The 24,489-nt window shown below is 45.8% G+C and overlaps 1 protein-coding gene across 1 annotated transcript in view; it reads right to left on the reverse strand.

Annotated features, from left to right (window-relative positions):
• LOC143804014 (glutathione hydrolase-like YwrD proenzyme) overlaps nucleotides 1–4,328 on the reverse strand; it is a 93,473-nt gene extending 89,145 nt beyond the window's left edge. Inside the window, exon 1 of the mRNA XM_077281760.1 lies at nucleotides 4,269–4,328. Within this exon, the coding sequence (XP_077137875.1) occupies nucleotides 4,269–4,328 (60 nt within the window). The remainder of the gene's footprint in view (nucleotides 1–4,268) is intronic.
• Between the last annotated feature and the right edge of the window lie 20,161 nt (nucleotides 4,329–24,489).

Raw genomic sequence — 24,489 nt, forward strand, 5'->3', positions numbered from 1 at the left:
CGTGGTGTCTTCCCCCAGATTTTGCGTAGTTTTCCGTTGGTGGCGTAGTGGTGTGCGCATGCCCAAGGTCCGGAATCCTCTGCCAGGGTATTTAAAAGAGCGCGCTGTTCGTTATTTCATTGGTTATCGGTGGGCGCGGCCATCTTCCTTTGGCCGCGCGTGCGCAGAAGCGGCGCTCTGCTGGCCGCGGCGCTCTGCTGGCCGCGGCTTCAGGAAAATGGCCGCGGGATGCCGCGCGTGCGCAGATGGATATCGCGGCGGCCATTTTCCTGAAGCCGCGGCCAGCAGAGCGCCGCTTCTGCACACGCGCGGCCAAAGGAAGATGGCCGCGCCCACCGATCACCAATGAAATAAGGAACAGCGCGCTCTTTTAAATACCCTGGCAGAGGATTCCGGACCTTGGGCATGCGCACACCACTACGCCACCAACGGAAAACTACGCAAAATCTGGGGGAAGACACCACGCCCTTTTGACCTGACCAGCCTGATTGACAGGCGAAAACGACTACTTTGGTAACGTATTTCGGCAGCATAGGTGGGGAATCGGGGTCCACAAACTACACTATTGTAATGCACAGCTCAGGCCCTATTTAACAGTATTTTTATCTCATACCGAAAAAACGGGGTGACAGGTTCCCTTTAACGAATAACATGAAAGTAAGATTAATAGTAAAACATTTTCATTACAAAATGTTCAGTTTTACTCAAATTAGTTGATGCAAAAATGAATACACCACATATCTGCTATCTCTATTATTTTGTATGACCGCCATGATTTTTAAGGACATCACCGAGTCTTCTAGGCCTGAAGTGAACATGTTGGTGACATACTGCAATATCTGCCTTTTTCCACTCTTTAAAGATGACCTCTTTTAGAACCTGGATGGAGAGTGATGCTCAATTTGTCTCTTCCGAACCTCCCATAGGTGTTCGATTGAGTTCAGATCAGGAGACACTTTGCCACTGGATCATTTTCACCCTGTTCTTCTTCATAAATGCTGCATTGGTGTTAAATGTGTGTTTTGAATCAGTGTCATGTTGATTAGTGCATGTCAATCAAGGGCATGGAGTGATGGTAGCATATACAGTCATGGCCAAAAGTATTGACACCCCTGCAATTCTGTCAGATAATACTCAGTTTCTTCCTGAAAATGATTGCAAACACAAATTCTTTGGTATTATTATCTTCATTTAATTTGTCTTAAATGAAAAAACACAAAAGAGAATGAAGCAAAAAGCAAAACATTGATCATTTCACACAAAACTCCAAAAATGGGCCAGACGAAAGTATTGGCACCCTCAGCCTAATACTTGGTTGCACAGCCTTTAGACAAAATAACTGCGACCAACCACTTCCGGTAACCATCAGTGAGTTTCTTACAATGCTCTGCTGGAATTTTAGACCATTCGTCTTTGGCAAACTGCTCCAGGTCCCCGATATTTGAAGGGTGCCTTCTCCAAACTGCCATTTTTAGATCTCTCAACAGGTGTTCTATGGGATTCAGGTCTGGACTCATTGCTGGCCACCTTAGAAGTCTCCAGTGCTTTCTCTCAAACCATTTTCTAGTGCTTTTTGAAGTGTGTTTTGGGTCATTGTCCTGCTGGAAGACCCATGACCTCTGAGGGAGACCCAGCTTTCTCACACTGGGCCCTACATTATGCTGCAAAATTTGTTGGTAGTCTTCAGACTTCATAATGCCATGCACACGGTCAAGCAGTCCAGTGCCAGAGGCAGCAAAGCAACCCCAAAACATCAGGGAACCTCCGCCATGTTTGACTGTAGGGACCGTGTTCTTTTCTTTGAATGCCTCTTTTTTTCTCCTGTAAACTCTATGTTGATGCCTTTGCCCAAAAAGCTCTACTTTTGTCTCATCTGACCAGAGAATATTCTTCCAAAACGTTTTAGGCTTTTTCAGGTAAGTTTTGGTAAACTCCAGCCTGGCTTTTTTATGTCTTGGGGTAAGAAGTGGGGTCTTCCTGGGTCTCCTACCATACAGTCCCTTTTCATTCAGGCGCCAACGGATAGTACGGGTTGACACTGTTGTACCCTCGGACTGCAGGGCAGCTTGAACTTGTTTGGATGTTAGTCGAGCTTCTTTATCCAACATCCGCACAATCTTGTGTTGAAATCTCTTGTCAATTTTTCTTTTCTGGCCACATCTAGGGAGGTTAGCCACAGTGCCATGGGCTTTAAACTTCTTGATGACACTACGCACGGTAGACACAGGAACATTCAGGTCTTTGGAGATGGACTTGTAGCCTTGAGATTGCTCATGCTTCCTCACAATTTGGTTTCTCAAGTCCTCAGACAGTTCTTTGGTCTTCTTTCTTTTCTCCATGCTCAATGTGGTACACACAAGGACACAGGATAGAGGTTGAGTCAACTTTAATCCATGTCAACTGGCTGCAAGTGTGATTTAGTTATTGCCAACACCTGTTAGGTGCCACAGGTAAGTTACAGGTGCTGTTAATTACACAAATTAGAGAAGCATCACATGATTTTTCGAACAGTGCCAATACTTTTGTCCACCCCCTTTTTTATGTTTGGTGTGGAATTATATCCAATTTGGCTTTAGGACAATGCTGTGTACAATGTGGAGAATGTGTATGCTGTCACACTCCTATCCCTGAAGACACCGGGCGCATCATGTGAATAATGTCATATGTTTTATATACTGTATATAGTGTCATGTGAAGTGTAAACTATGTCCTGAGGTTTTGAAATGTATTAGGAAGTCACAGGAAATAATGTGACTTGTTATGTAAAGGTTATGCATAATGTGAGTAGTGTTCCGTACGGAATAAGTATAGGGTAGGATAGACTGTAATAAGTATTGTAAGGGTAATATGCTTAGTGGATAGAAATATAATGCATAAGTGTCCGTAACAAATCTGGTGGGGTGTACTCATTTATGCTGAGCACTGTTGATGGCATCCTAACTGATCGCTAGTGCTGTCTGTTTTTCAATGACTATTTGCTTCAGAAACATCAATCAGTTTTTTAATGCAAATCAAAAAAAAGACTATGAAACACTGATGGCAAAAAGAGACACACATGGACCCAGCACACCGATGGAAATAAGTCTGCTTTGTTTTCACTTATGAAAAAAACAAAGTTCAGAATGAGGCGTAAGTTCTTTACACTGCAGTAGTCAATCTATGAACCTAAGGCTACTTTCACACTAGCGTCGGGCCGAGGTTACCGACGCTAGCGTTGTATACGCCGCACAACGGGGGCAGCGGATGCATTTTTCCAGTGCATCCGCTGCCCCATTGTGAGGTGCGGGGAAGTGCGGGGAGGTGGGGGCGGAGTTCCGGCCGCGCATGCGTGGTCGGAAAAAGCGGACCGTCGGCGGCAAAAAACGTTACATGTAGCGGTTTTTTGTGCCGACGGTCCGCCACAACACGGCGCAACCGTCGCACGACGGTTGCGACGTGTGTCAATCCGTCGCAATCCGTCGCTTAATGTTAGTCAAACGACGCATTGCGACGGATTGCAAAAAACGCTAGTGTGAAAGTAGCCTAAGTTCTATGACTGATAGCGATCGGCCAGATGCTTATCTACTATGGCACTGAATGGTGAAGTTATTGTCAAACAATATGGAAAAAAGAGGAGCAGCAAATATTATAAAGCAACCACAGCAAAAAAAAAACATTACTCGACTCTTCAATCATTTGCTAATCTAGAACAAAAGCTAAGGAGTGATTTTTTATTCCTTTTGTTATTTTGGAGTATTTTCTGTTTTTCTTTTTTTTTTTCATGTAGTGAGACAAGCCTTTTATATGATCCATATCTACAGAACTAATGGAAATAGGAGAATATTACACCTGCCTTAAGGTTATAGCTGGCCACTGCTCACCAAGGGATTGGCGCTTTGTCTTCCTCTATGTAGCCATGCTTAGACTGTGGTAACCTGTAACATGAGCTATTGTCTAGGACAATAATACCCCATATAACCACTTCCTGGATTTAGCTGGGTATGTGGGCTAATATAAAGGGATCACTTCATTGATCAGATGGCTATTCGACTACACAGAGCAATGAAGTTTATAACTGAGTTTTAGACATGAAGTGATGCAGGAGTATTTCAAGAATAATTTCAGTTTCAGGACAACACATGACGTTCAGCATGGCTAAGCGTGCATGTGTTCGGAACGGAGAAAGGCGAGCCACTGTCGGTCATCTCTGGTTGAGGCTCATCTTCCCTGAAAATAAAAAGCATTGGGCATGTTGAAATCAAACAGCCTCTTCCTTCTGTGGAGGATACCTGCTGTTCGGAGACGTTAGATGTCTGGCCAGATTTGCCAAAATCATTGGTTAATACCATCATTACATTATGACCCTCTTAGGCTAGTTTCACACATCAGTTTTTTACTTTCAGGCTAAATCCAGTCAATTTGTTAAAAAAAAGGATCCGGCGCAAGTTGTGAAAAACTGATGCGCCGGATCCGTTCTTCTTTAATGCGCATGGATTTTTGACTTCCTGTGTGGTTTTTTTCCACCGGACAAAAAAACGTTGCAGTGGACGTTTTCTCCGTCCGCCGGAAACGACTATTTGGACGGATCCGGAATAAAACAGATGAAACGTCTGGGAAAAAAACGGATCCAGCGTAAAAAAAACGGATCCATTTTTTCCAAAAATTGCCGGATTGTGCCTGAAACAAAAAGCCTGATGTGTGAAAGTAGCCTTATCCCCCGTGACCAGATGTGAGACACCTCTTTTAAGGAGGGCCAAATACTAAAACTGTATTATTTATAGTCATTGTTTGACAGTTAGCTGTCTTGTCAGCTGTCCTCAAGTTTTAATTCTAAAAGAGAAAAGAAAATATTCCATTAAAGTTAGAAAAAACAGAATTGCTCACATTACACATGGAACATGCAGGTTATCAAATTTGTGAAATATTTGCTTTGGCTGCATTCACACATCCGCGTCAAGTGTTCAAGTGATGACCGGATTTTTATCAGGCTGGTTTCACACTTGCGTTTTGATCTGCAGCGTTTTAGCGCTAAAAAACGAATGCGTTTTTTCCCTATACTTAACATTAAAAAACGCATGCGTTTGTTAGCGTGCGTTTTGACGCGTTTTCGGCAACGCATGCATTTTTTGACGCGTGCGTTCATTTGCAGAAATGCAACCTGTAGTAATTTCTAGCAGCGTTTTTTTGCCGCAAAAAAAACGCATGCGTTTATTCGCGGCAAAAAAATGCATTGCTGTCTATGTAAACGCATGCGTTTTTAAGCACATGCGTTTGCTTGAGTTAAAAACGCATGCGTTTTTTTTAGAAAAACACAAGAAAACACAAGTAAAAATAAGAAAACCCTAACCCTAAACACAAGAAAAAACAAGAAAACCCTAACCCTAAACACAAGAAAAAACAAGAAAACCCTAACCACAAGAAAAAACAAGAAAACCCTAACCCTAACCCTAGGGTTACTAGGGATCCTAACCCTAACCCTAAGGTTAGGATCCCTAGTAACCCTAGGGATCCTAATCCTAACCCTAGGGATCCTAACCCTAACGGTTAGGGTTACGATCCTAACCCTTAGGGTTAGGATCCCTAGGGTTAGGGTTAGGATCCCTAGGGTTAGGGTTAGGGGTAGGGTTAGGGGTAGGATCCCTAGGGTTACTAGGGATCCTAGCCCTAACCCTAACCCTAGCTATTTCTGTTTTTATTGGGTTTTCTAGTTGATTTTGATGATTGGCAGCTGTCACACACTTCTCAGCATGCGTTTAAAAAACGCAAACGCAGGAAAAAAACGCATGTAAACGCCGCAAAACGCCGCGTTTTTTTTCCTGCAGGCAAAAACGCATGCGTCTAAAAAACACGGCGTTTTGCCGCGTTTACATGCGTTTTTTCACCACATGCGTTTTTTTAAAACCTCAGACAGCATTCTGACCCATTCAGATAAATGGATCTATCCAGATATCCATTAAAATGTCAGATCCAAGAGGGAGATCCGTGAAATTAAGAGCAGATCTTGTTCTGATCCAACAAGAAAAATCGGGAAGCACCCCGACACGTCACATGGAGGTGAGAATGCAGCCTTGTCACTAGGCAGTGAACATATAACTATCGGGACTCACGTGGCTTACCCATACTTTGTCCATGTAGAGAATTTTGCTTTATTTTTCCTAAAATAGAAAGGTCCAAGGACGTAGCTACTGTGGGTGGGGATGGTGGGGCATGTGTTAGGTTACTGGGTGCCAATAAATCAATCTGACTTGGTACATATAGGGCATGGGAAGTAAACTTAATTTGGGTCCAACTTAGCAAAAGTCAAGAAATCACTTCAGGATTATAGGGGTTGTGTAATGTTCTTAAGTGGCTAAAACTGTGCTTTTAAAAACAAGCGGCATTGCAATTTACCTTACTAAAAATCCTCTCCACTCCTAAAAGAGTTGTCCGGTCCACACAGGACAACCTGTTAAAGGTCTCTTCATACTCATTTGATAAAAGTCATCCAAACCCTGTGATTTGGTTTAAATCTGCCATTAATGTGTATGGGGATTTCCCCCAACACAGTATGTCTGGAGATATAAGGATTGGGAGGTTGGAGTTCATTCATTCTTTTATTCTGTGAGTAATAAATGGCTGAACCAAACATTCTTGCGCATGAGAAACTAAAAGTAATAGAAATCAGTCAAAACTGGGCCTGTTGTCCTTGTGCTGTCCAGGGAGAGATTAGTGTGATAGCACAAAACAAGACTGGATGACCAAACCCACAGTTCTGTGCAGACATAGCCGTGTACTGTACCTACCCGTGTACTATAAAGCAGAGGTAGGAACGGACTGTTACAATTAATAGAAGAAAGAAGAGATACATTTATGGCAGGGAGATAAAGAGATCTACTACTAATCCCAAACTGATAACAGGCAAGTATTGATCTCTGAATACATAGGCATGCCGCCACGGCAGAGAAATTCCCACATGTTGGTTCTTTCTCCTAATATTCTAGAGTCTGTGCCGGCAACTGGTTGGGGAGGTGGAGGTAGAAGAAAACAGATCTAGTACATCAAGCTTTACAGGCGATCCATGGTATCAACATGTTGCTACTGTACACAGTATGTGGTTAACCCCTTAATGGCTGGACCTGTAAAGATCTTAGTAAAGGATATTTTAGTATTTTTTCTACTCCGCATTTTAGCAGCCACACCTTTTTTTCCTAGATATGGTTGTACGAGGCCTTGTTTTTGGCAGAAGAAATGGTATCATAGTTGTTTTGAGGTATATATAAATTACTGTGCAATTTATGTACCCTGATTGAATATATACATTTATAAATCCATTTTTTTTTTTTACATATGTCCCTCAAGAGGTCACAAAAGATCTCTGATGGACGTTGACCTTTTCTATTGTTCAGTTATAGGAAAACACCTCTCATTAGTGACACAGATCACCGGCCCTGCAGATCTTGGTGTGCTAAGACCCAGCAGCTACTATGCCCATCGACATCCAATGAAAAAATGATTCGTGTGTCCAAAGTCTCATGAAGAGGCCCTCATCCCTTCCACTGTAACCGGGATGTGGCAACACATTTGCTACACTTCCCTCAGTTACATATGAGTTCCAAAAGAAGTCAGCAAAGACCGCCGTGCATGTGGAATACCCTACCACAAAACAGTAATGGCGGACTCTATAACAGCTTTTAAAAAAGGGCTGGACGATTTCCTTGACACACATAACATTGCGGGTATAGTTAAATTAGTGACAAAATGTACAATTGGTGGAGAAAGGTTGAACTTGATGGACCTACAGGTACATCTTGCAAAATTAGAATATCATCAAAAAGTTAATTTATTTCAGTTCTTCAATACAAAAAGTGAAACTCGTATATTATATTGAGTCATTACAGAGTGATCTATTTCAAGTGTTTATTTCTGTTAATGTTTACGGCTGAAAGCCAATGAAAACCCAAAAGTCATTATCTTAGTAAATTAGAATACTTCATAACCAGCTTGAAAAATGATTTTAAAATCAGAAATGTTGGCCTACTGAAATATATATTCAGTAAATGAATTCAATACTTGGTCGGGGCTCCTTTTGCATCAATTACTGCATCAATGCAGCATGGCATGGAGGCGATCAGCCTGTGGCACTGCTGAGGTATTATGGAAGCCCAGGTTGCTTTGATAGCAGCCTTCAGCCTGTCTGTATAGTTGGGTCCGGTGTCTCTCATCTTCCTCTTGACAATATCCCATAGATTCTCTATGGGGTTAAGGTCAGGCCAGTTTGCTGGCCAATCAAGCACAGTGAGACTGTTGTTTTTACACCAGATATTGGTACTTTTGGCAGTGTGGACAGGTGCCAAGTCCTGCTGGAGAATTACATATCCATCTCCAAAAAGCTTGTTGGCAGAGGGAATCATGAAGTGCTCTAAAATTTCCTAGTAGACGGCTGGGCTGAATTTGGTTTGATCTCAAGCAGCTTGGATTTTGTGCCTCTCCACTCATCCTCCAGACTCTGGGACCTTGATTTCCAAGGTCTAGTGTGGCCTCGCTAAGTACACTTGGCTTTATTTGACAAAATAAACACAAAGTAATAAGTATTTGTCATGTGTAAATTAAATGATACATGGTTTTCTAATTATTTTAAAAATTAAAAAATACAAATCTGAAAATTGTGACGTGGAAAAGTTCTCAGGGTATGAATAATTTTTCCAGGCACTGTACTTGTGGTGGTCATACACCTAACATTAATAGCAGACGCTACTAAAAGAAGCCAAATTTGCACATATGTTGTCTCCACCCAGTGTAGATGCCATCCGCAGTGTGATGGGAATTGTTACCACGGCTCTGTTGTCCCAAAAGAACCACCGTCAGGATCACATACAAAACCTGTCTTTTTACCAATGCATTTTTCACTTACTAGTCTGTTTTCCATCCAATGGAATAGGAAACAATATGTCAAAATATGACAAATATGACAAATTATGACAAAATGTCATAATAAGCAACAAATATGACAATGCTGGAGAACGCTGCCTCGCAACCTCAGTGATCAGCACGGCAGTGAGAATAATAGGACACAACCAGTCCTCACTGACGGTTACATACGGTTCAGGAACCGGTTGTCCTACATTCTTGGCTTACAGGGAGTGAGAATGTCATAACCATACGTCACATGGACATCTCTGATGGGTTATCACTTAAAGGGAACCTGTCACCCCCAAAATCAAAGATGAGCTAAGCCCACCGGAATCAGGGGCTTATCTACAGCATTCTGGAATGCTGTAGATAAGCCCCCGATGTATCCTGAAAGATGAGAAAAAGAGGTTAGATTATACTCACCTGGGCGGGCGGTCCAATACAGAATGCTGTAGATAAGCCCCTGATGCTGGTGGGCTGAACTCATCTTTGATTTTGGGGGTGACAGGTTCCCTTTAAGTTTCTGAACTCCTGTGTAGTGAGGTTAGGACTCCACTATAACCTCAGAGTTTCCCTATGGAGGAAGGAAGTGCACAACATATTGAGACTGCAGGGAGCAGGGATCTTTGGCTTGGGCCCCACAGCAAATGTCACCACCATAGTGTTTCCTTACACCCAGGAAGGTGCACCATGCCTGAATCCTGACTCTGGGGACACTCAGCAGAATCTGCGATTACAGCGTGGCACTGCATCATCACATGTAACGACCGTCAGGCTACCGTCCGACCACAAATACGACGGTTACAAAATTATCAGAAACAGCAGGAGACATTATTAAACGGTCATTTCACAGGCAAATTGCTGCGCTAATTCTATTTTTGCCACTGCAAATGGCAGATAAATGGCACAAATGTGTCTGATCACAGCCTGTCTGGCCCTTGCCGCTGAGCTGTACGTGCCCACGCATCGCCCTGGCCTTAGTCTATATTCAGACATGGCATCTTGGTGCAGAAAATCTGCAGAGTGATCCAGCGAAGTGTGTGAAATCTCATCTACTTGTTCCTGAAAATGTCTGCACAGAAATGGACCCGCTGTGCGCAGTGTCACAACACTTCCTGCAGAATCCGCGCGATGTCACCCTCCGGCCATATTCACACGTTCAGTATCTGTACGCCGCCTCTGCACTGTGCACCACTCCGGGTTTGGGCTTACAAATACTGAACGTGTGAACGCGTTAGGGTATGTGCATACACTGCGGATTTTGCTGCAGATCCGCAGCGGTTTCCCATGCATTTACAGTACCATGTAAAGCTATGGGAAATGAAATCTGCAGTGCACATGTTGCGGAAAAAAACGCGCGGAAACGCAGCGGTTTATTTTCCGCAGCATGTCAATTCTTTGTGCGGAATCCACAGCGGTTTTTCACCTGCTCCAATAGGAAACTGCAGGTGAAAAACCGCAGCGGAAACCGCGATAAATCCGCAGTAAAAACCGCAGCGGAAAATTCCGCAATGGAATCCGCAGCGTGTGCACATGGCCTAACACCGAGCTCATCATGTGGATTAGAAAAAAAATCTCACCAACTATTAGAGGTGGTCCTGCTCTGGTGTCAGCGGTCCATGGCCTCCGGCTCAGAGCCCTAAGTAACACCTGCTGGGATCCCTGGGGACGCTGCGGATTAGTGTGACGTCATTACTCACATATGACATCAAGCTGGGCCTACTAATCAGACACATCAGGGATCCCGGCAGGAGGTCCGCGGGCTACTGACATGGCTGCCGGACCACCTCTACCAAATATACCACGTGTGCACCTCCATTATTAGTCCCATAGGGAAAACCACCACAGTGCCGGCGTCAGGATGAGATTATTACATCGCTGGGATGGAGCCTGGGAGCTAACCGGCTGCCTGTCCTGTAATGGCCACTGTTCAGAGCCAGGAGCACAACGTGCAGCTCTATCACAAGCCGGTAACCCCCGGCCCTGCGGCAATACTGAGGCGCAGTGGCGTAACTACAAAGTTATGGGCCCCGGTGCGAACTTCCAAATGGGGCCCCCCCCCCTACCTCCGTGACGCCCCCCCACCCCCTTCCCCTAGATACGCCTCGGACTGTTGCAGGAATCTCCTGCACTGCAACATGGTGTTGGGTGCCAGCACAGCCCGCACAGTGGTATATCCAGCACAGCCCGCACAGTGGTATATCCAGCACAGCCCACACAGTGGTATATCCAGCACAGCCCGCACAGTGGTATATCCAGCACAGCCCGCACAGTGGTATATACAGCACAGCCCGCACAGTGGTATATACAGCACAGCCCGCACAGTGGTATGTACAGCACAGCCCGCACAGTGGTATATACAGCACAGCCCGCACAGTGGTATATACAGCACAGCCCGCACAGGGGTAAATACAGCACAGCCCGCACAGGGGTATATACAGCACAGCCCGCACAGGGGTATATACAGCACAGCCCGCACAGGGATATATACAGCACAGCCCGCACAGGGGTATATAGAGCACAGCCCGCACAGGGGTATATAGAGCACAGCCCGCACAGGGGTATATACAGCAGAGCCCACACAGGGGTATATACAGCAGAGCCCGCACAGGGGTATATACAGCACAGCCCGCACAGGGGTATATGCAGCACAGCCAGCACAGGGGTATATAGAGCACAGCCAGCACAGGGGTATATAGAGCACAGCCAGCACAGGGGTATATAGAGCACAGCCAGCACAGGGGTATATAGAGCACAGCCCGCATCTCATCCCCCCCCCCGATAATGGCCCCACAGTCCGGTGAAAAAGAAAAAAAAAAACTCTCCTCACCTTTCCTTTTGCCCGCGCTGCTCCTGGTGGCTGCAGTCTGCCCAGGACACTGCAGGTGCGCGATGATATGACATCATCGCGCACCCGCAGTGTACTGTCAGAGGCAGAGCGGGGAATGATGGGAGAGGGAGCGTCAGGTGACGCTCTCCTCCATCATTGCATTGAACTATACCGGTGTCATAGACGCCGGTATAGTTAAATGCGGCGGCGGCGGCGGGGGAGGAGGAACAGTGCAGCGGCCCACTACTGGCATCGGCTCTTCTGGCATTTGCCAGAAGTGCCCGATGTCCAGCCCGGCCCTGCCCTGACCTGCCGGCCTCAGTGAGGCGTACAGTGCGGTAAGTTGACAAGACCGGTCAGCTGGTGTGTGACGTCACCTGGGCGGCGGCCGGCCACCTGGTGTGTGACGTCACCTGAGCGGCGCCCGGTCGGCTGGTGTGTGACGTCACCTGAGCGGCGGCCGGCCACCTGGTGTGTGACGTCACCTGAGCGGCGCCCGGTCGGCTGGTGTGTGACGTCAGTGCACAGTGGCGCAGACGTGTGTGGTCGCAGGAGGAGTGGGCCACGTACCTGTGCACAAGGCTTCTCACACTGCACGGAGGACTGTACTGCAGCGGCGGCCACGTGACCAGCTGCTTATCTCTCCTGCAGGCTGTAAAATGCAGGCCTCGCAGTGACTCGCAGTGCAGATGGCTGCTCTGGCTCCTTAAAGTGTCCCCCACCCAAGGAAAAAGTTGTCTCCTCTCCATGTAATAGGGGATCACTCGTTTTCATTCTAAAATAACCCTTTAAAGGGAGTTTGTCATTCCCCCAAACTGAAACCATTCATGCAGGCGAATTACCCCCATAACAACCCCACCTGTGCTGTAGATTTCCATTGTCTGTTTCTGGCAGCTTCATTCTCCAGAGCTGTCAGTCATAAGGCAGGTGCGGAGCATTGTGTAACTGTAGGGCAGAACGAGACACTGAGCCCCCAGCCACGGCCGCACTGAGCCCCCTGTCACGGGCTTGTTTTTCCTGCCGCCAGCCCTTTAAAGGGAATCTGTCACCCCCAAAATCGAAGGTGAGCTAAGCCCACCGGCATCAGGGGCTTATCTACAGCATGCAATGCTGTAGATAAGCCCCCGATATATCCTGAAAGATGAGAAAAAGAGGTTAGAATATACTCACCCAGGGGCGGTCCCGCTGCGGTCCGGTCTGATGGGTGTTGGGGTCCGGTCCGGGGCCTCCCATCTTCTTACGGTGACGTCCTCTTCTTGTCTTCACGCTGCGGCTCCGGCGCAGGCGTACTTTGTCTGCTCTGATGAGGGCAGAGCAAAGTACTGCAGTGCGCAGGTGCCGAGCCTCTCTGACCTTTCCTGGTGCCTGCGCACTGCAGTACTTTGCGCTGCCCTCAACAGGGCAGACAAAGTACGCCGGAGCCGCAGCGTGAAGACAAGAAGAGGACGTCATTATAAGTAGAAAGGAGGCCCGGGACCGCAGCGGGACCGCCCCTGGGTGAGTATATTCTAACCTCTTTTTCTCATCTTTCAGGATACATCAGGGGCTTATCTACAGCATTACAGAATGCTGTAGATAAGCCCCTGATTCCGGTGGGCTTAGCTTACCTTCGATTTTGGGGGTGACAGGTTCCCTTTAAATCTTTGGGCACAGCGGCTTTACAGGTGTGCGCATCAGCGAGTCAGAGGCCCGGGTGTCCTGCACAGAGGGGTTAAGAACGCCTGATGTTGAACGTCAGGACGTTCTTTATGGGCGGAGAGAGAGCGCTCTGCTCTCCCCGTCTCCCGCCCCTGGCTGCAGTGTGCCGCTGAATGTATCAGGATCAGGTCTCAGGCATCTGGAGGAGCTCCTAGTACCCGCGAGCTCCTTAGGCAAATGCTACAGGTGCTGAGCTGGGGCTGGGCTGATGTAAATACAGGGGCCGGGGGCTGGTTGTGGCTGGGCTGATGTATATACAGGGGCTGGCTGTGGCTGGGCTGATGTATATACAGGGGCTGGCTGGTCTGATGTATATACAGGTGCTGGGGGCTTGGGCTGAATTATATACAGGGGCTTGGGCTGAATTATATACAGGGGCTGGGCTGATGTATATACAGGGGCTGGCTGTGGCTGGGCCGATGTATGTATATATAGGGGCTGGGGGATGGCTGGGCTGATGTATGTACAGGGGCTGGCTGTGGCTGGGCCGATGTATGTATATATAGGGGCTGGGGGATGGCTGGGCTGATGTATGTACAGGGGCTGGCTGTGGCTGGGGTGATGTATATACAGGGGCTGCGGGCTGGCTGGTCTGATGTATATACAGGTGCTGGGGGCTTGGGCTGATGTATATACAGGAGCTGGCTGTGACTGAGCTGATATATATACAGCTGGTGCTGGGTTCAGTGGGCTGAGGCTGGTGATTATGTATATACTAGACTGTGGCCCGATTCTAACGCATCGGGTATTCTAGAATATGCATGTCCCCGTAGTATATGGACAATGATGATTCCAGAATTCGCGGCAGACTGAGCCCGTTGCTGATTGGTCGAGGCAACCTTTATGACATCATCGTCGCCATGGCAACCATTATGACATCTACGTCGATACTGTGCCCGTCGCTGATTGGTCGAGGCCTGGCGGCCTCGACCAATCAGAGACGCGGGATTTCCATTATGACATCATCGTCGCCATGCTGTGCCCGTCTCTGATTGGTCGAGGCCTGGCGGCCTCGACCAATCAGAGACGCGGGATTTCCAGGACAGACAGACAGACAGACAGACAGACAGAAAGACAGACAGACAGACAGACAGACGGAAAAACCCTTAGACAATTATATATATAGATAGGTGCTGGGCTCAGTGGGCTGGGGCTGGTGATGATGTATATACAGGTATGGGGCTCATACTGTATGGAGTAATATATGGGGCACATTATACTGTATGGAGCAATATATGTGGCATGTTATTCAGTATGGAGCGCTATGTGGTGCCCGTAATACTGTATGGAGCAATATATGTGGCTTATTATTCTGTATGGTGCAATATATGGGGCTCATTATTCTGTATGGAGTAATATATGGCGCTCATTATACTCTATGGAGCAATATATGGTATCCAAAATAATGTGTGGAGCAATATATGGGGCTCATTATACTGTATGGAGCAATATATGAGGCATGTTATTCTGTATGGAGCACTATGCGGTGCCCACAATGCTGTATGGAGGACTATGTGGTGCCCATAATATTGTATGGAGCAATATATGGGGCTCATTATTCTGTATGGAGCAATATATGGGGCTCATTATTCTGTATGGAGCACTATGTGGTGCCCAGAATACTGTATGGAGGACTATACTGTCTGATTTATGACCTATTGTAGAATGTACAATAGTTATCACTCATGTAATGTATGGGGGACTGTATAAGAGGTGTGAGCCCTATGGGGGGGCGCCGTTTTGAAATTTTCCTCAGGCAGGGCTCTAAGACCCGGAAGCACCATATTACCTGTGATGTCGCCCGGTCACATGGTGCTGTTTAAGGTCCTGTGCCAGGTCCTACGGGGCCGGGATGAGGAGCGATCACTGTGGGAACCCAGGGAGCCAGGTGAGTAAAAAAGCACGAACATGGCTTGCCCCCCCCCCCCGGTTTTGATCCTGGTTACACCCATGCTGTCACTGTATGTGGTTATAGCTCTGGAACGCTACAACGGATCCCGATGATTCTGAGATTGTTTTTTCGAGACATTTTGAACTTTATTATAGTGGTAAAATTTCTTCAAAATTTCTTGTGTTTGTGAAAAAAAATGTAAATTTGATAAAAAATGTGAAAATGTAACAATTTTCAAAGTTTTAAATCAGAGCGGTATGTCACACAAAAAAATTAATAAATAACAATTCCCATGTCTACTTTCCATCAGTACAATTTTTGAAGCATCATTTTCTCTATTAACCCCCCATGACAGCACACCTGCCCCTTTCGTAATAGGGACAGGAAATGACAAAGGGGTTAAATAAACCCTCCCTCATCCTCCCCCTCAGTGTTTTTTCCTGTCCCTACTAGGGATGGAGAGGTCATCCCAGGTGTACTGTGTCGGCAGCGGTCATCGGGGGGAAGAAAAACCTTGAAGCCGGGCAGCTGGGGAGCAGACTTACCTCTCTTCCCCGAGTGCTGCTCCCGTCTCCTTAGGACTCGGGACTCCGGCCACCAGTCCGCACCTTTGGACAAGGTCTGGGGGCATTCTTCGGCTGGAGGCCTCTCGTAGCTCTCCAGCCCTTCACCTCCTCCGGCGTTGTGGCCAGCATACGCGCGATGCACGGAGACTTCCGGTCTGAAGCCGGCGGCAGGATGTGACGTCAGACACCGGCTTCGGCGGATAGGAAGGTCCTTTTGCGTTCCACGCTGGAACGCATGGTGGAAAACAGCGCGAATGGTGTCGGCGGACTCTCTCCTCCCCCCACATACATCTGGACATCGGAGTAGGAGGTCCTCTGAATAGGTGGGCAGGTGCTGCCGGCCGGTCGCCTGTATAAGAGCCCCGGACAGATAGACATCTCAGGTAGGACTACTGTGTGGTGAAAATCATGGAGATGTCCGCTACCTCGCGCTCTGCATCTGCAGATCCCAGCGCCAACCCGGCCCCAGTAAGTAATCTGGCTCTGGGTGTCCACTCCTTGATGCAGGTTGCAATCTTATGATTCCTTCTCCCCTTTATTTCAGAGGGACAAGGAACCTGCATCAGGAGGCAAATCTAAAACTACACGCAAATGCGCAGTTTGTATGAAAAAACCGTCCTCTTCGTACAAGAAAGCATTGTGCAAAGAGTGCACAGAGAAAATCATCAGGGAAGAGCAGATATCCCTGATGGAAGAAATTAAAGGCTTAATCCAGCACGAGATTAAAACCTCTCTGGTCACCCTTTCCCAACCCACATCTCCTAGTACCCCTCCTGAAGCTAAGAGGAGAAAGCTTAATCCAGAGGAAGAAGGGCATGAGGACTCTCAGGAGTAACGTCAGACGAGCCTCCAGAAGAGGGTGAATTATCCCTAGACCCAGAGGCTTCCCAGAAGGAGAGATATTACTTTTCCTTGGGTGACATAGAAGAGCTTCTCACATCAGTAAGGAAGACTATGGAAATTGAGGAAGAGAAGATGGCCCAGTCAGTACAGGAAGAGATGTTTGGGGGTCTTCGTTCTAAGAAAAAACAGGTGTTTCCCATTCATAAGAATATCTTAGTCCTAGAAGAGTGGGAATCCCCAGAAAAGAGGCCGACCACCCCAGCGGAGATGAAGAACAGATTTCCGATAGATGACGAGACAGCTTCATGCTGGTCGGAGATTCCAAGAGTGGACGTCCAAATTGCTAGGATAGCCAAAAAGACCACGCTACCATTTGAGGATGCCTCCCAGTTGAAAGACCACCTGGAACGTAAGATGGACGGACTACTAAGGAAGTCCTTGGGAAACGTTAGTATCGTTACTGATCATCAATTCAGTGTCTACCTGTGTGGCTAGGTCAATGCACTGCTGGCTGGGGCAACTAGAAGAGCACCTGTCCGCAGGTACTCCCAGAGAAAATATTCTAGCCTCCCTACCTATCTTCTAGAAAGTGACAGGCTTTCTAGCAGATGCCTCCGCAGAGTCAGTGAGGGTGGCAGCGAATCATCAGGGTTATCAAACTCAGTGAGACGAGCACTCTGGCTAAGATCTTGGTCTGGTGATATGACTTCAAAGATGAGGTTGTGTTCTATTCCCTTCAAAGGAAAATATATGTTTGGACCTGCCTTAGATGATCTATTGGAGAAGGCCTCAGACAAAAAGAAAACATTACCAGAGCCTAGAAACCCTAGGAAAAGACCCTTCCACTCTCAACAAGAGCATACTCCTCAATACAGAGGGAAGGGCAAGTCGGGGCGTCGGAGCTATCCAAAAGGTAAAAAAGACAGGAATCTTTTTCTTCCCCAGCCCCAAAATCAAAGAAAACAATGACGCCATCACAGTGGGGGGTCGTATCTCAAACTTCCTCCCATATTGGCAAAAGGTCTGCTCAGATCAATGGACCTTAAAATCGGTCAAAGAGGGGATAAAGATAGAGTCTCATATCCTCAAAAAACATTAAAAACAACATATTTATCCACAAGAAAGCTACAGTCCACATTGATAGCGGGAGTACAAGACCTATTAGTCAGCAATGTGATCTCCACAGTCCCAGAGAATGAGAGGAACAGAGGACATTATTCAAACTTATTCCTAATAAGAAAAACAAATGGGTCTCATCGAGTCATAATCAACCTGAAGCCCCTGAATTGATATGTAGCATACAGAAGATTCAAAATGCAATCCCTCAAATCAACAGTACCCCTGATAGGACAAAATTTCGTCATGGCGACTATAGATTTACAGGACGCATATTATCATGTCCCAATCTATCCAACTTATCAAAAATTCCTAAGATTTGCAGTTGCCAGGAGAAAAGACATAGACCACTTTTAGTTCAATGTCCTCCCGTTTGGACTGTCCTCTGCCCCAAGGATCTTCACAAAGATCATGTCCGAAGTGATGGCCTACATCAGAGGTCAGCATATATGCATAATCCCATACATGGACGACCTCTTGGTAGTGGCTCCCACAGTACCCATACTACAAGAGCATCTTCAAACGACAGTCCAGATCTTGTCCCTAGGCTGGATAGTGAACCACAAAAAATCGGATATGGTTCCATCAACAACAAAGATCTTTCTAGGAGTCCTACTAGACTCGCACAGCCAGACATCTTTCTTATCCAAACAAAAACGGACCTTGCTAACAGCAAAGATAAGGATGTTGCAGGACAAAAAGATAGTATCTTTACGATGGGCCATGTCGGTTTTCAGAACCATGACATCCTGCATCTAGATAGTGGCATGGGCACAAGCCCACAGCAGAACACTTCAGACTCATATCCTGACAAACTGGGATGGATCCCCAGACTCTCTAGACAAAAAGATACCACCGCACGTAAAGTCCTCATTGACATGGTGGTTACAAAAGGAGAACTTATTCAGAGGAGGTCCCTGGTCACAGGACCCAGCGATCACTATAAGAGTAGATGCCAGTGAAAGAGGTTGGGGAGCTGTGGTAGCCCAGCACATATTTCAGGGATACTGGCCAAGCGAGATAAGCCAACGATCCTTCAGAGAACTAAAAGCGGTAGAGGAGGTCCTCAAAGCAGCAGTAACCCTTGTCCAGAATTCCCATATCAAAATATACTCGGACAACAGTTGCCCACGTTCAGGGAAGTACAAGACATGAGAATCTGAAAACAATATCAGCCAGAATATTTTCATGGGCCGAAGAACACGTTCTCTCACTGTCTGCCCTACACATAAAAGGGGAGATAAATATACAGGCCGACTTCCTGAGCAGAACGAAGATCCATCCAGGAGAATGGAGTCTAGACCCGGAAGTCTTTCAGATACTGACCAGAAGATGGGGACAGCCAAAGGCGAACCTGTTCGCAAGCAGTCAGAACACAAAGGTGGACCAGTATTACTCACTAGATCCAACCGATCCTGGGCTAGGTAGACACGTTGGCCCAACCATGGGCATTCAGATTGGCTTATGCTTTCCCTCCACTACCGATTCTACCAAAAGTCCTACAAAAAAATAAGGAGAGAAAAGGTCAGGGTAATCCTGGTGGCTCGATTTTGGCCCAAAAGAAGCTGGTTCGGGACCCTTATCAGCCTAAAGGTAGATGGACCGATAACACTGCCTCCGGTCAAGATCCTTCTCTATCAGGGGCCAATACTTCATCCATATCCCGAGAGATTATACCTGAACGCCTGGCTTCTGAATTCTCAATTCTGAGGACCAGAGGGCTATCAAAAAAGGTCATTAGGACACTGCAAAAAAGCCGAAAGACAGTGACCAACTCCATCTACCAAAAAATATGGAAGACCTTTATCACATGGAGTGCTCCCGAACGGCCTAACCCAGACCGGCCGAACTTAGCCAGAATCTTGGATTTTTTACAGGATGGGCTGGAGAAGGGTCTCAGACCCAGCACCCTCAAGGTCCAGGTGGCGGCCCTAAGCTCGTATTTTGACCAATCTTTAGCCGACCACAGATGGATAAGAAGAATTATGATGGCAGCATCCCGCATATCTCCAAGATCTATGAATATAGCTCCACCCTGGGACCTCAATATAGTCCTGAAGGGACTTACACTTCCACCTTTTGAGCCCTTGCCAACTCGCCTGAAAAACCACCTTCCTGGTAGCAATAACTACGGCCAGGAGAGTAGGTGAATTACAGGCCCTGTCAATCAATGAGTTCTACATGAAAATTCTACAATCCGGAGTACATGCCTGTACAAGGCAATCTTGCCTTACACAGGAGTGTACTATGGAGGACAGAGAATGAACTTCAATCCAATATTGCGGCCAGCATGCAGCCATCGGGTAAGGAAAGGGTGAATCAAACACCCGAAAACCCCGCCCATATGACCCAAAACTGGTCCCGCCAAATTCAGGTGACAGGTTCCCTTTAAAATTTGACCTGCAATTTCTTATTTTTCCAACAAAATTTACAAAACCATTTTTTTAGGGACCACTTCACATTTCAAGTGACTTTGAGGGACCTATATGACAGAAAATACCCAAAAGTGACACCATTCTAAAAACTGCACCCCTCAAGGTGCTCAAAACCACATTCAAGAAGTTTATTAACACTTCAGGTGCTTCACAAGAATTGAAGCAATGTGGAAGGAAAAATGAAGATTTAACTTTTTTTCACAAAAATTTTACTTCAGACACAATTTTTTTTTCTCAAGGGTATCGAGAACATGAGCCACAATATTTGTTGTGCAATTTCTTCTGAGTACGCCGATACCCCTTGTGTGGAGGAAGACCACTGTTTGGGCGCACGGCAGGACCTGGAAGGAAAGGAGTACTGTTTCATGTTTTGAACACAAAATTGGCTGTAATTGAGAACGGATGCCATGTCGCATTTGGAGAGTCCCTGATGTGCCTAAACACTGGAAACCTCCCACCAGTTACCCCATTTTGGAAACTAGACCCATCAAGGGACTTATCTAGATGTTTGATGAGCGCCTTGAAGCCCCAGGTGCTTCACATAAGTTTATAACGTAGAGCCGTAATAATGAAAAATCAAATTTTTTCCACAAAAATCAGCTTTTAGCACCAAATTTTTTTAACATAGGTAGCAGGACACAATGGACCCCAAAAATTGTTGTGCCATTTCTCCTGTGTACACTGATACCCCATATGTGGAGGAAGACCACTGTTTCGGCGCATGGCAGGACCCGGAAGGGAAGAAAAAAGGCTTGACTTTTTTAACACAAATTGTCTGGAATCGAGAGCAGATGCCATGTTACATTTGGAGGGCCCCTGATGTGTCTAAACAGTGGAAACCCCCCAGAAGTGACACCATTTTGGAAACTAAACCCCTCAAGGATTATCTAGATGTGTGGTGATCATCTTGATCCATCAGGTGCTTTACAGAAGTTTATAGCAGAGATAAGAAAACAAATTTTAAAAATAAAATTTTTCCACAAAATTTTTCTTTAAGCCCCAATTCTTTTATTTTCTCAAGGGTAACAGAAGAAAATGGACCCCAGAATTTGTTGTGCAATTTCTTCTGAGTTTGCCAATACCCCATGTGTGGGTGAAAACTACTTTTGAGGCACAGTGCAAAGCTCAAAAGGGAATGAGCGCCATATTATACTGCAGATTTTACTATTATTGTTTGAGGGTGCCATGACCCACTGGGAGAGCCCCTGAGGTGCCAGAACAGTAGAATGCCCCATAAGGGACCCAATTTTACAAAATACACCTCTCAATGAATTAATCTAGAGCTGTAATGATCATATTGATACCAAGGGTGTGTAACAGAATTTTATACTATTGGTCAGTGAAGAAAAAATAATTAAATTTTTACCACAAAAAAATTTGTTTTAGCCCCAGATTTAACATTTTCACACAAGTCGGTAAAATTGGCACCACAATTTGTCCCACAATTTCTGCTAAATATAGAAATACACCATATGTGGGTATACAGTACTGCTTAGCCATACGGAGAGTCTCGGTAGGGATGGAGCACTATTTACCTCCTGGAGCGCATATTTTCCTAGAATCCCCCCCCAAGTGACCCCATTTTGGAAATTATACCCCTGCCAAATGTGAACGCTAAAGATGGTTTATGCATACTGGGGCTCAGAAAGGAGGGGGGCATTTGGATTTGGGAGCGGAGAATTTGCTGAATTTCTTTTTGGGGAAATGAGCCATTTCGCTTTTCCTGAGCCTTTATACTACCAGTAATGTGGAAGACTCCTATATTTCTGTAACAGATGACGGACCTGAGTGGGGACTTGCTTTTATTGTGGATTGAGTTGAAGCTTTTATTGGGAACATTTTTCATAACGTTTGGGATCACATTTATCCAGCTCTCTTCGCTGAGCACATACTTTGGGGTTTCCATCTAAATCTCCAAGCTACGTTACAGATGAAACCCCCGATGAATCCATTCAGTATAATGAGGCAGCAGAGTTACTCTGGACTCTGGCCTGTGTTCAGCGTTGTCCTTCCTTTCAGAGGTGCACAAAACTATGGCGTTCACATTGCCTCCATCTGCCTCATTATAGAGAATCTTCCTCTGGTAGTTCTGTCTGAATCACGTATTTCAGAGATATACATGGAAACCCCAGTATAAGCGCTCAGTGTAGAGCGCAGGATAAATGTGCACCGAGCATTACTGCAATCTTTGGGAGGCAGAATGAACAAATCCACAGCAGGTGAAGAATTGGTTTTATTTTTTATGCCATTCCTCCTGCGGTATAAGTGATTAGGCAACTTTATTCTTCTGGTCGGTGCGATTACAGGGATACCAGATTTATATCCGTTTTTTTATGTTTGGCTTCTGTCATTCACTAAAAGACGCTTTTTTTGCAAGAAGATATTTGTGCATCGCAATATTTTGAGCTATGATTTTTCCATATTTTGGCCCACAGAGTCATGTGAGGGCTTGTGTTTTGCAGGACAAGCTGACTTTTTTACTTATACCATTTTCGGGCACATGGCATTTTTTGATTGCTTTCTGTTCTGATTTTTGTGGAGGCAGAATGAACAAAAACCAGAATTTCACGAATTGTATTTTTTTTTCCCCCCCGTTCTGTGTGTGGTAAAATTGATAAGTCCATTATATCCTTCAGGTCAGTATGATTACAGCGGTGCCACATTTATATATTTTTTGGCACTTTTACACAATAAAAACTTTTATAGAAAAAATAATTATTTTTACATTGCTTTATTCTGAGAGCTATAACTTTTTTAAAATTTTTCCGCTGATGGAGCTGTATGGCGGCTTGTTTTTTGCAGGACAAGATGGCGTTTTCAGTGATACTCTTTACATTCATCTTTTTGATCTCATTTTATTCCACTTTTTCCAAGTGGTATGATGGTAAAGCATAGTTTGTTACTTTTTTTTAACGGAGTTCACTAAAGGGGTTAACTAGTGTGACACTTTTATGGATCGGATTTTTCCGCACACGTCGATACAAAATGTACTTTTTTTTTCTTTTTTTTATATAAAAATGTGTATTTATTAGTGGATTTTTATTATTAATATTATTATAATTATTTTTTATTCTATTTTATTTTTTTTCCTTTTTTACCTAGTCCATTTACGGGACTTTCACTTTTTTCACTTTGATTGCAGGTATAATGCAGTGCATTATACCTATACTGAAAGCTTCTGACACCATGCTGTAGATTTCATGACGACCCCCGCGTCACCATGGCAACAATCGGGCCCCGGGATTACGTCGCGGGGACGCCAATCTGAAGGCAGAGGGAGCTCCCTTCCTTCTGCCTCCCTCCTGAACGCTGCGATCGTGCTCGATCGCAGTATTTAGAGGGTTAACAGCCAGGTGCTGACTCCGCTCCTGGCTGTTAGTGCAGACTCTCAGCCACTGGCAGAGCTGAGCTGCTGCACTGATCGGGGAGAAAGTGCTGATATTTCAGCATCTCCTGCGCAATCATGCTGTGATCGGTCAGTCAGATTGACTGATCGATCACAGCGATATGGGTGCGGGGACCGACAGCATGGGTCCCTGCACCACTTCCCGTGCCTCTTGGCTGTCACGGACAGCTGTCAGCACTGAACTATCACTGCGTGTGAACTGACACCCGGCCATGACGGACTGCGTCCGTCATTGGACGTTAAGGGGTTAAAAGTACATTGGACGTTAAGGGGTTAAAAGTACTCTTCAAGGTTATTTATTGATCTTCCAAGGTCCGACTGCAGGGGCCCATACTCATCTGCATTACGGGGCGCTTTCATCCCATTTAGAATGGCGCATCTTTGCACATGCCCAACCACAGCTTCATTCATTCCTTATGGGCGGCCAAGCACTGTGCTCAGCTTCTTCCAGCAGTCTTACAGAAAATTAATGGAGTGGCAATCAGACATAAAGTGCACCTCAGGATATAAATATTCCTCATGCTGTGAGTCAGTCCTCCACCAATCAATAATTTATAACCTATCGCGTGGATAGATAATAGCATGTTTTCCTCGGACAACCCCTTCAAATGATCATTGTCATTTTAATAAATTTAGGCTTATCTGATGACTTACAAAGTTGCATAGTATTTATTTCCCCAAACACTGTAAAATACTGCCCACTAGGTGTTTTCAATCTGTCCAATTGCTGTCCTTTGCCTGTTGTCGATGCTATCTCTGGGGTCTTTACTTGGATCTGGCCTCTCGGTATCTTTACTTGGTTCTGGTTTCTCGACTCCTATACTCAAATCTGGCCT

The sequence above is a fragment of the Ranitomeya variabilis genome, chromosome 2 (assembly GCF_051348905.1).
Source record: "Ranitomeya variabilis isolate aRanVar5 chromosome 2, aRanVar5.hap1, whole genome shotgun sequence".
NCBI classification, from domain to species: domain Eukaryota; kingdom Metazoa; phylum Chordata; class Amphibia; order Anura; family Dendrobatidae; genus Ranitomeya; species Ranitomeya variabilis.